Source organism: Gymnoscopelus braueri, assembly GCF_963280865.1.
Source record: "Gymnoscopelus braueri genome assembly, chromosome: 12".
Taxonomy (NCBI): domain Eukaryota; kingdom Metazoa; phylum Chordata; class Actinopteri; order Myctophiformes; family Myctophidae; genus Gymnoscopelus; species Gymnoscopelus braueri.
In genome coordinates, this window is record NC_137614.1 from 27,463,941 (window position 1) to 27,478,873 (window position 14,933).

The window sequence follows — 14,933 nt, forward strand, 5'->3', positions numbered from 1 at the left end:
GGTGTTTAATACCTTTAATAAATCATCTATAGCCTACTTTCTATATAGTTATTATGGCAATCATTGTTGTTCACAATCACAATACACTTTTACATCACTGTCAATGATGTAGGAGGCTATGTTGTGTAACGGCTTGGCATAGGCTAATTGAATTAAGTCCATGTCAGTTAAACCTCCCCATATGGCTATAGCTAGTGTATAAAGCTGCTGCTAAACGAGCTCGTTAATCCGTGTATAGACTAGCTAGGATCCAAGAGTTTCTGTAGGATAGGATCCCAGAGTTTCTGGATACATTGTAGCCGGTTTGCACTGCATCCTCTAGATGAAAGGATAATTGCGGCAGTTTCTCCTGTTGGATGGTCCATAAAGGCGTGTCCGCGGCATGTTGTATACAACAGTTTGTAGGGTTTCGATAGGCTTCGGGTTACGACTACGAGTTCTCACCGGGAGAAGCTTGAACACTCCTACTATCCGCACCACACACACTCTTACTATACGCACCAGCAGTCACAGCGTTTCCGCGATGGCTCAACATTCATCCGAACAACAAGTGGTATTCAACAAGCCTAAGGTAGGCTGCAGTAAGTTATTATAAGCATGTGGTCATGAATGATTTAAGCGTAGTGAATTATTGATTAACTATGGAAGCCTAAACCTTCTTAGAATATCCCAGACAAATCGCCACGTAACAGGGTTGGTAAAATGAAATCTTTATAGAAAAAGCTTCTGTTTCACTTGTTTGATCATAAAAGCACGTGGTTCATTGCCTGAAATCATTGATTTTTTGTGCTATTATATCCTTTGTGCCTTAATTCAATTTGTGGCAGCACCCCACAGCCAGCTGCTATATGCGCACTACTGGATGATGAATGATGATGATGATGGCTAATTGAAATTGAAAAACCTTATAGACTACACATTTTATTGTATTTCCTATATATATATATAGCTAGAAGAAGCACATCTTACGCAAGAAGTTCATGGTGGTTCCACAGATGTCTCAATATGTTGTTTGAAAATAGCTTGTCATTACATATTACTAGACTACTTTTCTTCCCACAGTTCTCCAGCAATGTGCATGGGGATGCCATTGCATCCCATTAGAATTGTACGTGGAGTTTGCTTAAAACTTATCAGTTTCAATTAACATAGATAGGCCCAATCGCCTGTATGTCCACAACAAGTGGCCTTTGGACAGTTTGGAGTCATGGCACTGTCTGAGTCAGCATGCCCATGGCAGTTGATAAGAGATGAGGAAAAAACTGGATCCTCAGAGAGATAAGACTAAAGAAGTAGCCTATGGTGTGTGTGTGTGTGTGTGTGTGTGTGTGTGTGTGTGTGTGTGTGTGTGTGTGCGTGCATGCTGTGTGCGCGTGATGTGTACAGTACAGTAGAGTACAGTAAAACATTGGCACACAAAGAGATAGTCATGTAAACATGTCATGTGAATGTCACACATTGATCATATTGGCCAACACTGATACCAGCTTGGTTATTTAAAAATAGATACATACGACAAGTAAGACGCGCGAACGCGGTAAGCGAACGCCAAAAAATTAAAAAAAATAATGAAATAAAATATTTTAAAAAAAAGTAACCAATAAAAAAAAAAAATAATAATCAAAAAAAAATCTGCGTTAAAAGGAGCATCTTAGAAAAATACAAATTCCCAAAAAAAAAACTTTTAATGTTTTTGAACAATTCAACAAAGTGTTTGAAGTGCCTGTTTCACCCACTTCCGGGGGGCGGAGCCAAAATCCGAGCCCGAAGTATTTGTTCGTAGACCCCCACTTAGGGGGGGTAGAAAAAGTTTCGGAGCGATTCGGGCACTTTTCATTTAACATGGGGTTTCAATGGGGAGTTTTTAGGAGCCTTCTCCGGGGCGTGGCTTCCGGGGGAAGGGGCGGGCTTAAACGCAACCTTGACAGGTGTGTTCAGTTTTCAAAGACCTTTCATTTGATGTATGGTACGTCTAAATTGGACATTTACTTATCTCAGAGGAGCTGCACACAGGCAGTGCACACAGAGATACAGACAGACAGAGACACAACCCAAGCAGAGTTACATAGTAAGCTCCACTTGGTCGGAGGCGCGGCTTCGCCGCGCCTCCTTCCGCGTTCGCAACCACTGCATGAACCCTAGCAGACCCATTCTAGGGGCGAATATTCCATGGAAATAGCAGTTCTAGAAGCTATATATATATATATATATATATATATATATATATATATATATATATATGTATATATGTATATGTGTGTGTGTGTGTGTGTGTGTGTATATGTATGTGTATATATATAGTGCTCAAGCTAAAAAATAAACTAAGATAAACCAAAAACATTTTGCCATATGGCTGTCAGTGTGTGTATCTGACTTGTTACCTGGGCTGACTAAGTATAAATCAGGCGTAGATACATAAAGGAAACAAAAGCTTAAGTTTACTGTTCTCTGAAGATAAAAAATCTTTCTAGGAATCATATATTGTTGCGGTCGGGCAGAAACCTCTCCATATTTCAAACTTTTTAGATGTTTTCGTAAATGAATGCCCTACTTCATTATACAAGCGTCACACAAAAGTAGTGATAATAGCAGATCTACAAGCTCAGACGCGTTGTGGGCTTAATAATACATTATTAAAAACGTTTTGGACATACAAGGTACCACCCGACAGCAATGATATGCATGGTCTTTCCCTGGCTTTTTGGAAGACCCCTTCCCCCAATCCGTTTGGGGGTATGGTACATCTTTCAGTAGGCCTATATGTTATTAAACAAAAAACAGCATTTTAACATAATTTTGGACCATTATCATTACCATATTTCTGAAAAAGAACAGAATTTGATCAACAATATGATTTATTTTGACGAATTATCAATGTAGAGAGGCATTTTTTTGGCAGAAGCAGCTTTCTTTGTGGAATTTGACAGTTTTGACCCTTGAACAGTTGTGGCTTTATAGATCTATTTTTGGCACAGGACACCGTCGTCGTAGGTAGGTGGTACAAAGACCTGGATTGTTCAGGTGCAGACTGAAGCCATAGAATGACCTACACAGTTAGTCAAGAGATGCATGATGAGAAGAAGTTCAGTACAACCAGTGTTGGGAGTAACTTCCCCCAACGTTGAGTACAACTCCCAGAGGATGTCCTAGACTTGTTGATGGGTTAGCCCAGTGGTTCCCAAACTCTGGGTCGGGACCCATTTTCGGGTTGCGGAATGATTTTTGTGGGTCGTGAGTAAATTATCATTTCAAAATATTTCCAAAAATATGAAAAAAGTCAAATATTTTACAAAATCATTTCTGAAATGTTCCCCCAAAAATCCATATATTGAAAAAATATTTTAAGAAATATAGTGAAAATAGCCGATCTACTAGCTCACACCAAGCTTGTAGATCTGCTATTTTCACTATTAAATAGGGCTTAAGGATTCATTCATAATTTTTCTAAGTTTGGGTCCCGGGGAGACAACAAAATTATCGTTTGGGTCTCTGCTGAAAACATATGGGAACAAATGGGTTAGCCAATGGTCCTTTGTCTTGGAACTGTAACACTAAACTCTAAAGCTGTGTGCTGATGTCAAATACTTCAACCCAGTGTGTCAGATAAAAGAGGAATTTTGAAAACTAACAGCATCAACTGTAAACATGACTCATTTCTGTAAACATTTGCTTTCTACACATCTTCTATTTAGAAGACGTGTCACACACAAGCAAGCACACACAAAGCATAGAGACAGATATTGACACAATAGACACCAGAATGCAAAATTTAAATCACAATATTTACATTATAAATGGCCTGTGGAGGCATGCAATGCAGAAACCTTGGCCTTCAAATCACGCAAAATGAAGAGAATAAGAAAATATTTTATAAAACCAAATAATTAGAAGGCTGGCACACAAACTCTATCATCCCTATTCTGGGCATGTCACAATCACAATAGGCAAACATTCACTAAAATAGGCGAATATTCTGTGAAAGTAGACGGACATTCAGTGATAATAGAAGATCAGCTTCTTTCGCTATTTGATATACAACAAGGTGATTAGGTAGGTTTGGTCAATCGATATTTTATATAGGGCAGTGATTCAGGAGCCCCGAGTTGGTCACATCGCATCATTTTACCTCATACCCCTCTCACGCAGGACATTTCCTCCCCTTTTCCAAGCTGGTCTATAGAAATGTTAAAGCAATCACTGACTAATTGTTTTTACCAATGGCGTAAGGCTCTAAGGGCCGCTGTTGGATACAAACATTGTTATCTTATGAATGTCCATAATTTCAGAGCGGAAAGGCATACATTCCATACGTTCACGCAGTTGATTGTATGTCCTAAATTAAGCTTTTCTAATGTTCTCCTTCTCTCCTATTTCCTGCCATGTGATTGTATGGCTGAGATTACTTTTCACCTTAAGTGCAGTGTGGTTTTCCTCCCATGTGTAGATAGAACAACATGTGTCTTGATTTATTCATTCTCGTTTTACCCCTTTTCCTGGTCAGACAGCCAAGGAACATAATGCCAGAAAGGAAAGGTGGTACAGTGATATTTCAAGTTCCTACCTTTTCATTCCCCAGCATACTTCCCTTGACTGTGAACAGATTACCCCTGACAGTAGTGGCCAAAGGAAAGTAAAAACAAGCCACGACATGGAAAGAAATGCATTGCTTGCCCCGTTTTCAAATTAATAGGCAAAATGAAAGCCTAACAAATTTAGGTGACATATTTATTTTGCAATATTTTGTAATATTCATACATTTTCAACCTCCTGGGTGGGTAGGGGTGCGGTACCTGGTAGTGGGGGTGCGGCCGCCCCACACAGCATCCCTCGTTCCCGTGGCTATGATGTGAACAATGAACTCAATGGAAATCTGGCATTTACTTTTACTTTACTCAAGATATGATAGATGAATGGGGCAAAAACATAACCTCCTTGGTGGAGGTTGTAAGCATGAAAGAATGTATGGTCACTGTATGGAGCACAGCAAGACTTGCTTGGTCAAGAGAACGAGACCAAGTGTCCTTTAGCAGGATAGAAGCACTGTGTATTTAAGACTAAATTAGACCATTAATAATCCATTGATAAAGGGAAAAGTGGGTAGGACATACAGTAATAGCCTAGAAAAAACATGAGATAAAAGTGAGATATGATATTGTTATTCTAAATCATCTAGGACAGTATACCATCAAAGGAAGAGGCCAGATCATTTATATTCAACCCTACCGTAGCATCTGAAGCAGTTCCGTGGCCAGTGAATATGATGAATTTTAATCTATGGTTATCAGTTCTGCCTCACAGTAGGTGTTATTGTTCTCAGGAAATTCTCTGGGTGCCTGCACAGTTCTCTTTACCATATCTCATTCACTTGACACAAGAGCTCCAAATTTTGCATGTGTAAGCTAGGCCGCCGTTTGTTCTGTGTGCAAATTCCAAAGCATCTCATCACATTTCCAGGAGACACATTTTTTTTTATTGTTTAAGGAAATAGCAAAATGCCACTGTATATTTTATTATTCTTTCTTTTGATAACCTTATGCACATGTATGTAAAATCCATTGATAGTATGTCACAAATGTACAGAAATTACACATATTACCAATATATTTGATTAATTTAGGAATTTGAAGAGATTGTACATTCCTAAAAAGTCCTGGATAATTTGTCTAGAATTTGAAATCGATTTTGAATAAAACTATATACTTATTTATTTTGCCACCAGGTCGCAAATTGTGAAACAATTGGGGATTACATGTCAATCTCAACCTTAACCCACCGGTCATAGCTGATGACCAGAATTCTGCCCTTGGCTGTTGTAGAAGCTAGGATTTATGGTGGGGGGTATTTTCATTATACTACGGCCATGTCTGACTGTCTGACCCTTTGATTCAGACAGGCAGTGTTGAGCTCATGGCCATTGAGACTGAGGTCTCATCTGTATTGAAAATAAATTGTGTTGATAGATTGATTTATTGTTCGCCATTGACTGTCTTTCTTATTCACAGGTTGAGCTGCATGTGCATCTCGATGGCGCCATCAGAGTTCAGACTATTCTTGATGTTGCCGAGTAAGTTAATCTGCTATCCTTTTTTGTTTCTTTGTTTTAGCATTGATTCACTTAAAGCAGCACTATGTAACCTTTTAATGATTAAATGTATGTTAATACAATATAACGTATACAATTGGGGTGGTTGTATTTTGTCTCCCTGCTCTTCTACTGTGACATTTAGATCCTGTCAAATGTCATGTCTCACCTAGACACAGGATCTGACACAAATTTTGACCTTAACAAGTAGACATGCTCTATTAGCTCAATGGTAAAGACTTCAGCACTTGCACAGGAAACCGGGTTCATATCTGAGTTATACAGTTTGTGTGTAAAACTCACCGGCACTAGGTTGTCTGAGAAGGCATGGGTCAAGATTTGTCTAAATGGAATCCTATGAGGCTATATTCAGAAAAGGTCATAAGGACTATATTGTAGGCTAATAATTAAATAGCTCCCATTGTCACGGTGTATTGTCATTGTCACAGTGTATGTATTGTGTGTGTGTGTGCACACAGGGATATGCATGGCACAGTCTCTGTGGGAGATGCGTGGGAGATGCTTGGGAGAAGCATGCCTATGCATGCATAGGCACATCCACATAGGGACATGTTACATGTTATCTATTGCATGTAACATGCAATAGATAACGCACACACACACACACACACACACACACACACACACACACACACACACACACACACACACACACACACACACACACACACACACACACACACACACACTATACCACCACCACACCTTTATTTACGCCTGACAGTGCTTTCCCCCTCTTACTCCCCCACACTATAATACCACTCTGAGCTTTTCCAAACTGTCACAATAAAGCCTCAAACCACAGGGGAGAAAAACTCCTAAATTCCTTTTCCTTTACAAATGAACCTCAGCATCAAGCTAGATGTGCTTCTCTTGAACTGCAATTACCCTTTTCTTTCCTACCAGGAGGCGAGGCATCACTCTGCCAGCGGATACTGTAGAGGAGATGACTGAGATAATTATTGTCCAAAAGCCTGCAACCCTCACCGAGTTTCTTGGGAAGTTTGCTGAGTACATGCATGTCATTGCGTAAGTCCAGAATGATAAGTAGGAACTCAGAATTAGTCAAAGTATTTCCATGCTGTGCAGGAGAAGGTGGCTCCGAAGGTTAACAAAATGTGTCATCCGATCGTAAGCGATCATTTGAAACCGCAATTTACCATAATATCTACTATATTACCTACCCTGTCTGTGATTGCTGGGATTGCCACCTATATGACAGAGCAGAAGCGCTGTGCATGCTGAAGTGCAGCAGACAGTGATTTTAAATGGCCTGTCTTGCAGAACATGAACACATTATGTGACCATAATCAGGATTAAGTGACACATTGGCTACTGTTCTAGAGTGAGTTTTAATAGTTTGTATACAGTGTCACTGGTGACTTGAGATTTGAGCCTTGATTTGGACTTGGAAGTCACAAACAGGATTAACACAGAAATAGCGACTTCTGTACTGTTACTGCAGACTGTGAAAGCAAAAAACATAATGAGATTTCACCAATGATTCAATGCTAAAATGCAAGAGCAGAAGCTTATTCAAAGAAGAACTTTAACCACTTAAGCCCTATACTTTGTTGTACAACATATAGCGAAAATAGCCGATGTACAAGCTTACATTATAGGTCTGCTATTTTTGCAATTATTGAAAAAGTAATTTTTTGAAAATGTGCCCAAAATAGGGATACCAGGGTTAAATCTCACAGGCCTGCTGTAGTACTAGTATAGATACAGTACTACTGTAGTTTTGAGATTCTGTAGCATAACCTTGGTAACTGGCAGGCACTGCTAAACTGGTGTGGATATTCAATTGTGGGCATGGGTAGAGCTGATAGACCTAGACTCAAGTCGGACTTGCAAAAATCAGGGCTTGAGTTGGACTTGCCACAAAAGACTTTAAAAAGCTCTAGGCTGATTGGTATAGAAAGGACCAAAACACAGATTCAGATACTGAATGGCCCTAGAACTGTGTGGAAAAATACAACAACAACAACTCATGATTGTCTGCAACAGCTAAACATCACCTTGTTTTCCGCTGAATGGGCCATTCTATATCGAGGCTCTTGAAAAGCTTGTGTGCAATATTGCTTCCTCTTCCATTTCAGTGACATAGGGAACTTGCTAGCTGTGTTCAGTTAGTTCATGTTGTATATGAGTTTAACAGATGGATGCTGGGGAGAGGGAGGGTTTTAGTGGGAGAAGAGAACAACAGGAATTTAGTGGTCTGTGGCAAGCGTTCACACTACTAATGTAAATGCTGGAACCAATGTTAAGCCCCTTGCACACAGTCAGTTTTATTTGGGAAAAAACAGATGGCGAACATTTTAAAATGAATACCAGTACACTTCTGTATGACCTGCACAACTACTTATTTTTAACTGGGTTTTTTTGTTTCATTTTTAACCCAGTTAGTTTATTTCAGATTTGTAACCAATAAAATACACAGTCTTCAAAGACCTACTCTGCTGTACATCGTGTAATGTGCGATCAGACGTGTGTAGTCAAGTCGAAAAGAGAGGGTGATTCTCATGAGATAACCTTTTCAGAACATTATTTTCCCCTTCGTCTGTTTTGGCCAATGGTTTTGTTGAATTTATTAGCAATGTATTAAGTCCTTTAATAATAGCTAGTGTGACTCAAGTGATTCAAATATAAGTGATAAATCACAGTGCCATTTCATCTGCTTTTTGTTTTGTCACACTGATAGCGGTGACAGAGACGCCATCAAGAGAATAGCCTATGAGATTGTGGAAGACAAATCCAAAGAGGGGGTGATTTATGTTGAGGTCAGATACAGCCCCCACTTCCTGGCTAATACCCAAGTGGAACCCATCCCCTGGAACCAGGAAGAGTAAGTATTTATCGCGATGCTCTCCTGCAGCTTCAAATTTACAAACCTTGTATTTTAAGATATATTGATAATTGAGCTAGTACTCACAGTGTTTAGTATTTCAGCATTACATTGTGCAGATTGATTATACACATGTATATCAGTTAATGCTTTCCGTTTTCCGTCTTTCTCTACCACTCCAAACCTATGTCTCTGTGGCTTTGTTTCCTCCACAGAGGTGACCTCAGCCCAGACGAGGTGGTGCAGCTAGTCAATGAAGGCCTGAGAGAGGGGGAGAAGGCCTTTAATATCAAAGCCAGGTCCATTCTATGCTGCATGCGCCACATGCCAAGTAATGAACGTTCATGTGTCTGTCTGGCCAAATGGCCGTGTGAGAGAAGAGCTCCTCCTTTCTATTAACTGGTCCTTCTACATTAGGAAAGAAAGGCAATGGTTGCGTTTGGATATACGCACAGAGAATCTGCACAGTTTTCAGAGTGCTCTAGCGGTGCACGCTTAGTTCAGTTGATTTATGAACGGCCATTAAAAACAACACGTCTTGCCTGTATAGGGTAATGTATTGTTGCTTTGTGCCTCTGTGCCTGTCGTCTGTATTGTACCTCACTACTTCCTATACTCGTCTTGCCTCGTTTAGCATGCATTTTGCCTTGTCTAATAGGCATTTAGCTATTACTTCTTCATTGTTGTTTTCATCAGTGCTCAACCCTGCTTCTCAGTATAGTCGGTCAGTGTGCACACTCAGTGCATCGAGGGCGCAGCACTTTCAATGGCAAGGCACCGACTGCACTCAATTTACGAATGACCAGAGAGGTCACCAGCACTCTCACCTCTCAGTGCATATTTACGAACGCACCCAATTCCTGAACATGCTGTTCCCTGCTTATTCAACAAACAAACAACGTCACCCTGGAAGGGCTTCATTAGGTTAATAAACCTGATGAAGCCCTATCTAGGTGAAACGTTGTTTGTTTGTTGAATAAAACATGGGACAGCATTATATTCTGTGTGAGGACATTACCTTTGTGGGGATGTGCGTATCCTACCTCTTTTCATATCCTTCTACATTAGGAGCCACTTGAAATGAAACCCATCACACTGAACTATGTAGATAACATTGCATGAGAAGCAGTCAAAAGATTCCCTAATATTGCACTGCAATTGTTACTACAGTACTAAATAATATACTTTATTATATACATAATTGAATTTACATGTGGTGCGAGAACATAATATTAATTGGACAGTATATATAATATAAAACACAAATATTACATTACATGAAATCCAATTTATTTGTGAGTTACGGCTTAAGATAAATTCACTAAAATGTATAATTTGTTTTATCATAAAACAAATTGTTTTGTCAAATTGTTTCACTGGTGGATATGTCTTTTATCAAAGAAATACTTCAGCAATTATTGTTGGAAGTATTCTATATCCGGAGTGGGTGCTCATTCACCTCCATGGTGCCATGTTATTTTCTCAAAACTGCATGCTGCCTAAGCTGTTCCTTTCCCAATACTATGGAGGGGCTCTTTCTCAAGTGTGTATTGCATCACTGTACAACCAACTGAATCCCTCCCAGGGTGTGTTGACTCACAACACACCCTGGTAGGGATGTTGTTCCATCTACAATAAAATGGACAGACTCATATCCCCCTGAGGATACATTAATTTGATGGTTTGTTTTTTTACTTGAAAAATTGGTGAGCTACAGTCATATGATGAGGTATAAATTAGGCTTAAATCAAGGTATCTGCATAAGCTAGACATGATAGTACAACCCCATGGTATTTATTTGCTTTCTCATGAAACGTGTTGGATTTGACAGGCTGGTCCATGGATGTAGTCGAGCTGTGTAAGAAGTATCACCATAAAGGAGTAGTGGCCATTGACTTGGCAGGTGACGAGTCCCTCAACTGTGAAGCTTACCCAGGACACAGGATGGCCTACGAGGTAAGCAGTGCAACTATGCCAAACCTCAGATTTTATGGCTGAACTATATGAGAAAAAACTATAAACATGTCACTACTGCTTAATAAATAACTTTGATATGCTTTGACAAGCTAACTGCACAAAGCATTATTTTTTTATTGTAATCCTGCAAGTATAGTAAGTATAAGATGTCTGCCTTTGGATGTACTTATGGAGGATATCAGTAGATACTTACATAATCAGTTTTGCCTGTATGATGTTCTTCAGCAATACTGACAAGAGGACTTTAGTCACTTATTATAAGTCCTCATCATCTATGTCAAATGGATGAAAACAGTACATGTTTCAATTTACTGCATACTGTATATGTATATATTATCAACCTCAGAATAAATAAATATGAACCTTTATGTTCTTTACTGTGATTGTCTAAAGTATGTGGAACTTATGTATTTTCTTTTATTGCAAATCCCATTCATGGCCAAAACTAAACAAACCTTGAAAAGACATTTGCCTGGTGTCTTCATGTTATCGTTGAACACCATCCAAAGGGACCTGCAAATGGAGGACTACAAACTTCCAGAGTTCACATGTAGAGAATCAAGTAGTCAAATTTGGACTCTACTTGATTCACTGTATGCTTTTAAGTAACCAGTGTGATATTGTGAAAGTAACAAACTGTGTAAAAATATTTATAAATAGAAATTCTTAATTTATACTCTCTGCGCGACAAAGTATACATTTGGCCTACTAAACGTTGAATGTGAACAACTTGTAAACAACTTGCACTTACCATAAACTGCATATAGGATAGTAATAGAATATGGACCGGATACAGAGGGTAAACAATAATCTGACATGGCAGATCTCACACATCTCAACATCTGCTTAAAGTTCTAGTGTGACAAAAGCCAAACATATGAGCAAAAGGCTCAGAGCCACTCTATTAAGAAGTGATATCTTCTAAACTACACAACCATTCACATGATGTGGGGAATCATTTACATGATTAAAATGGGAACCCCCACTGTGAGTGTGCTAATGGTAAATTGGATCAAGAAAAAATATTATTTAAACTCATGGGATGTTTTGTTCATGTTTCTCTTTAGCAATGCCACAGTATGAAACATTTTGTGTGTAACATGCGGAAAATGAGCGCATTCAGAGGACATGAGTAACCTAGTCTAATTTCAAAAACAACTGGAATGTTGTCATTGATTTTAAAACCAGATGTTTGGCGTGATTGCTCGGGTGATTGCACTGTTGTTGATTCCATGACCGCTGATGTTGACAGGAAGCAGTGCGTTGTGGGATCCACAGAACAGTTCATGCAGGAGAGGTGGGCCCAGCTTCCGTGGTGAAAGAGGTACGCCTTCCTTCCGGACTCCCGGGGATTGTGGTTTGACAAGGGCAAGACAGATTTCCTTAGCATCCATTTCAACATAATATTTTAATGCCTAGCCCTATTTAATCAGAAACCATATCTCACGATATTGTGGCTTGCAAAAAAAATTCTGGTCATTACTTGAAGGATCAAAAATGCAACACATTCTGTGAGTGGTTGCAGTGGTGGAAGAAGTGCACAGGAAAATGTTTTTAACTTTTTTGATAATAGCTGATCTACAAGCTGGCAATGCATAAATAGCCACGGTATAAAATACGGCTTAAATCATTAAAGTATGTTTTGTATTAATAATCTAAGTCTGCAAAATAACTAGTAAATAAAGCATAATTGTAGTAGAGTAAAAAGTACAAGTTGTGGAGTGGAGTACAAGTTTAAAGTAAAGTAAATGTACCTCAAAATTGTACTTAAGTACAGTACTTGAGTAAATAGACTTAGTTCCTTGCCATCACTATGCGATTGTATGCCGAAGTATATATTAGGCTATGAACATAATATCTGTCAAAGTGACAGGCCAACTGTGCAACCAAAGACAGCGTACCTTCAGAAATTGCTTGCTTTATCTGGTAGCAACTTTCGTGTGTTTTTTTTCTTCTTCTTCTTCTTTTATGAAACTACTTAATGAACCCTATATGTGTATATAATATACATTGAATATTATTTGTAGGCTGTAGAGTGTCTGAAAGCAGAACGGATTGGACATGGATACAGAACAGTGGAGGACCAAGGCCTGTACAAAAAACTGCTTGCCCAGAACATGCACTTTGAGGTACAGTATAACCACTCACGGTGAACCATTTTTATTGTGTGCAATATAACTAGTTAGTTTATCATAAACATATCTCTGACAAGGTCATTATGCCTATCTCCAATATCTTTTGCAATGCAATTATTATCATTATCATTTCCAATATGTAATATATTTTAAGTTTTTTACAATGATAGGACTGATATCACATCAGAAATTGGAATAACATTATTATTAGTAATCAAAGCAGCGCGATAACATAGGAGGGATACGGTTCTGATGACACAGTGACATCTAGTGGTGAGCAATGTGCCACCAGTAAAAGGGTAAAGGTTGTCAAAGGTTAGTAGAGATTTGTCTTGGTTTTAGTAGAATTATTCACTCTTACATTTGTGTTCTACTGTGTGTGATTCCAGGTGTGTCCTGTGTCCAGCAAATTAACAGGTGCCTGTGACCCAGACTTTACCAAGCATCCTGCCATCATGTAAGCTGACATTATTAATACAATATTTATGTCTTTCATTTAGAGTTTTCACTTGTATTGTTTGTTTCATATGCTTATATTTTGTGTGCAGGTTCAGAAAAGACAAAGCCAACTACTCCCTGAACACAGATGACCCCCTGATCTTCAACTCGACCTTGAACCTAGACTACAACACTTGCCACAAATACATGGGATTTACAGAGGAAGAATTCGAAAGACTGGTGAGGCCTAATGGAGACTTTAACAGCATATACATACATTATTACGTACATACGTATGTTGTACTTATGTACGTACGAACAGATGAACAGACAGACTGTGTGTGTCTGTTTAAAAAAGTAGGTAGCTGATATATTGCACTTTTACCTTAGCGCTAGGTATACTCTTGGTTGCTTGTTTTTGCAGGAAATACACTTAAGACTTCTGGTGATTAGTAGTTTCATTCCCTACCTATGTTGAATGCACTTATTGTAAGTCGTTTTGGATAAAAGCGTCTGCTAAATGACTGTAATGTAATGTAATGTGTGTGTGTGTGTGTGTGTGTGTGTGTGTGTGTGTGCGCAATGCGCATACCACACAAACATTGAAAACATTGTTTTCTAAATTCTACTTATCATGTCTTGTAGAATATCTGTTCAGCTCAGTCCAGCTTCTTGCCCGAGAAAGAGAAGAAGGATCTCCTCAACCAACTGTACGAGGCCTACGGGATGGTGGAGAACACTGCCTTCTGATAGAAACACTGAAGTCATGAGGGAGCAATGCAAGTCATCACAGGAACCAACCGTACCCCACCCCCACCACCAGACACATAGGAATGTCTCCCTCGTTGAAAACACATATAACCAGCCTTTATGCTCTGCGGAACCAGCACTGTACATCTCTGTACTGAACTGACTGTTAATCTCTTAATACTCAAGGGACAACATCTACAGCACATATTTATAAATGCTTGTGTTAGCAGTATTGATATATTTTTTATACTACTTTTGTTTACTGAGGAGTTTATAAAGTTATATCATGGTCTTAACTAATAAGCAATAAAAAGTAATTGTAGTCTTAAGGTAGTTATGCCTCCATTTCATACAATAATCTGGCCATCGCCCTCCTGGCTCCAAAGCTGTGGAATGACCTCCCTTCTTTGATACTGAAGATGTCCATCTTCAGTTACTCCCCATCGCAGTCTGACAACCCATCTCTTCAGACTCAACCTCATTTCCAGCCTCCCCTCAGACTCTTCCCTCACCACGCTGTCACTACCCCATCAGGCACTTACAGTAAGTGACTTACCATCTTTCCATTTCCTTCTCATCAAGCATTTAATTCATACGCTACTATGACTATGATGCTTACCTGCTACCCTAGTTGTCTTGCAGTATTAACCTTGTTCTTCCTTGACCACTGTTCATGGTAGCC

At 39.1% G+C, this 14,933-nt stretch overlaps 1 protein-coding gene across 2 annotated transcripts; it reads left to right on the plus strand.

Annotated features, from left to right (window-relative positions):
• Positions 1-449: 449 nt before the first annotated feature.
• ada (adenosine deaminase) lies at positions 450-14,739 on the plus strand. Of its 2 annotated transcripts, none has more exons than XM_080445496.1 (11): positions 450-571; positions 6,003-6,064; positions 7,010-7,132; positions 8,808-8,951; positions 9,167-9,282; positions 10,783-10,907; positions 12,181-12,252; positions 12,956-13,057; positions 13,453-13,520; positions 13,612-13,741; positions 14,147-14,739. In XM_080445496.1, exons 1-11 carry the CDS (start codon positions 524-526, stop codon positions 14,249-14,251), a joined length of 1,095 nt encoding a protein of 364 aa, XP_080301622.1. In that variant the 5' UTR covers positions 450-523; the 3' UTR covers positions 14,252-14,739. The 2 variants fall into 2 exon arrangements, with proteins under 2 accessions (XP_080301622.1, XP_080301623.1); XM_080445497.1 differs by having other exon boundaries at positions 511-581.
• Positions 14,740-14,933: the final 194 nt, after the last annotated feature.

Bases quoted from the DNA above. Each gene is read 5' to 3' on its own strand.
- ada (XM_080445496.1), top strand. From the start codon at position 524: ATGGCTCAACATTCATCCGAACAACAAGTGGTATTCAACAAGCCTAAG. The intron at 13,058-13,452 runs GTACAGTATAAC...GTGTGATTCCAG, and splicing joins CCCAGAACATGCACTTTGAG to GTGTGTCCTGTGTCCAGCAA. The intron at 13,742-14,146 runs GTGAGGCCTAAT...CATGTCTTGTAG, and splicing joins AGGAAGAATTCGAAAGACTG to AATATCTGTTCAGCTCAGTC.